At 40.3% G+C, this 1,227-nt stretch overlaps 1 protein-coding gene across 1 annotated transcript in view; it reads left to right on the top strand.

The window, feature by feature from the left end:
* LOC119585411 (integrator complex subunit 3-like) overlaps window positions 1–1,227 on the top strand; it is a 12,539-nt gene that overhangs the window by 8,857 nt on the left and 2,455 nt on the right. The window contains exons 4-5 of the mRNA XM_037934074.1: window positions 302–451; window positions 743–1,227. Of these exons, the coding sequence (XP_037790002.1) occupies window positions 302–451; window positions 743–1,227 (635 nt within the window). The remainder of the gene's footprint in view (window positions 1–301; window positions 452–742) is intronic.

The following is a 1,227-nucleotide window of genomic DNA, read 5'->3' as shown; positions in this document are numbered from 1 at the left end:
GGATTTGAATATATGCTGTGATTTCAGAAGGATTTGCAGTTGGTCTCTGAAGGAGAAAAAAAAAATGTACAAGTTTAGATTGGAAATCCTCTTAGGCAAACAATCCCTTGAAGCCCCCACGCCCGGCTAAAGCAGTAGGCCCACCCAGGGCTGCTCTGTCACAAAAGGCATTCCCAGGTTCAGACCTTTGGACACTGGCTTACTGCTATGACAGGCATCATTGGATCCAAGGGATTAAGTAATGTAATAGATAAAACCTATGTATATGTTTAAGGTATTGAAGCAAGAATATGGATTTCAGATGCGACCAGCTTCAGAAGGTGTGCAACCATCTCTTAAGTGAGGACCTAGCTCAGGATGAGTTATCAAATTTAGCAGCATGCCTGTGTCACCTCTTGCACGACGACCTGCATCCTGGCTGTTCACTCCTGCCTCAAGACATCAGCCCAGAGTAAGTGGAAATGTAGAAAGCCTTGAGATACAATTAATTCTGAAGAATCTACTATCCTCCTAATGTAAGGCATTGCTGCATTACAGTGGCTTTTTATTTTATTCTATCTAATGCCTTTTTTTTTTTCTTTAGTAAACCTTTTTCTTTTTTGGTCTTCTTAAGACCAACTTACAGCTATGCTCTGCATGTATTCTACTAAATAGTTTTTATTTATTAACTAAATAAAGTGATTTTTGTATTGTACACTATTATAGATATTTTTTCTTTATATTTATTATGTGTTGCTTGCAGGGGTATTCAGGAAAGCCTCGGGCGACCTCTGTACGTCCTCTTTGACAACCTTGTCATTCTTCCTGAGGATGATCGTCGAAGACAGCCTCAGCTGCAGTTACTGGTAGAGATGCACAAGATTTCACAGCAAGTTGGCTATCACTTCCTGTACTTCCTCAAATCATCAAACATCAAAACAGAGAAAGTCCAAGAAAATAATGAACGTTATTTCCTCATCTACCGTGACCTGTACAAAGCAGCGGGCCTGAAGGACTTTGCAGGATTCATAATCAGAGACCTGCGGCTGTGTAGCGAGGAAGATCCTAGAGTGCTAAGCTGGATTATACCTGATATATACAATAGCTTTACCAAACAGACAATGGGAAATGCTGAGCTGTTACAGTTAGTGTTAGAGAGACTAGACTCATCACAGTTACACGATTTAGTGTGCATGGTCCTGCAAGGATCCTTGCAAATGTTTGACAACAATTCTTTTGCAGCAATTT

This window comes from Penaeus monodon, chromosome 19, assembly GCF_015228065.2.
Source record: "Penaeus monodon isolate SGIC_2016 chromosome 19, NSTDA_Pmon_1, whole genome shotgun sequence".
NCBI classification, from domain to species: domain Eukaryota; kingdom Metazoa; phylum Arthropoda; class Malacostraca; order Decapoda; family Penaeidae; genus Penaeus; species Penaeus monodon.
Note: the sequence above shows the minus strand (reverse complement) of the source record. Positions and strands in the feature narration are given on the sequence as shown.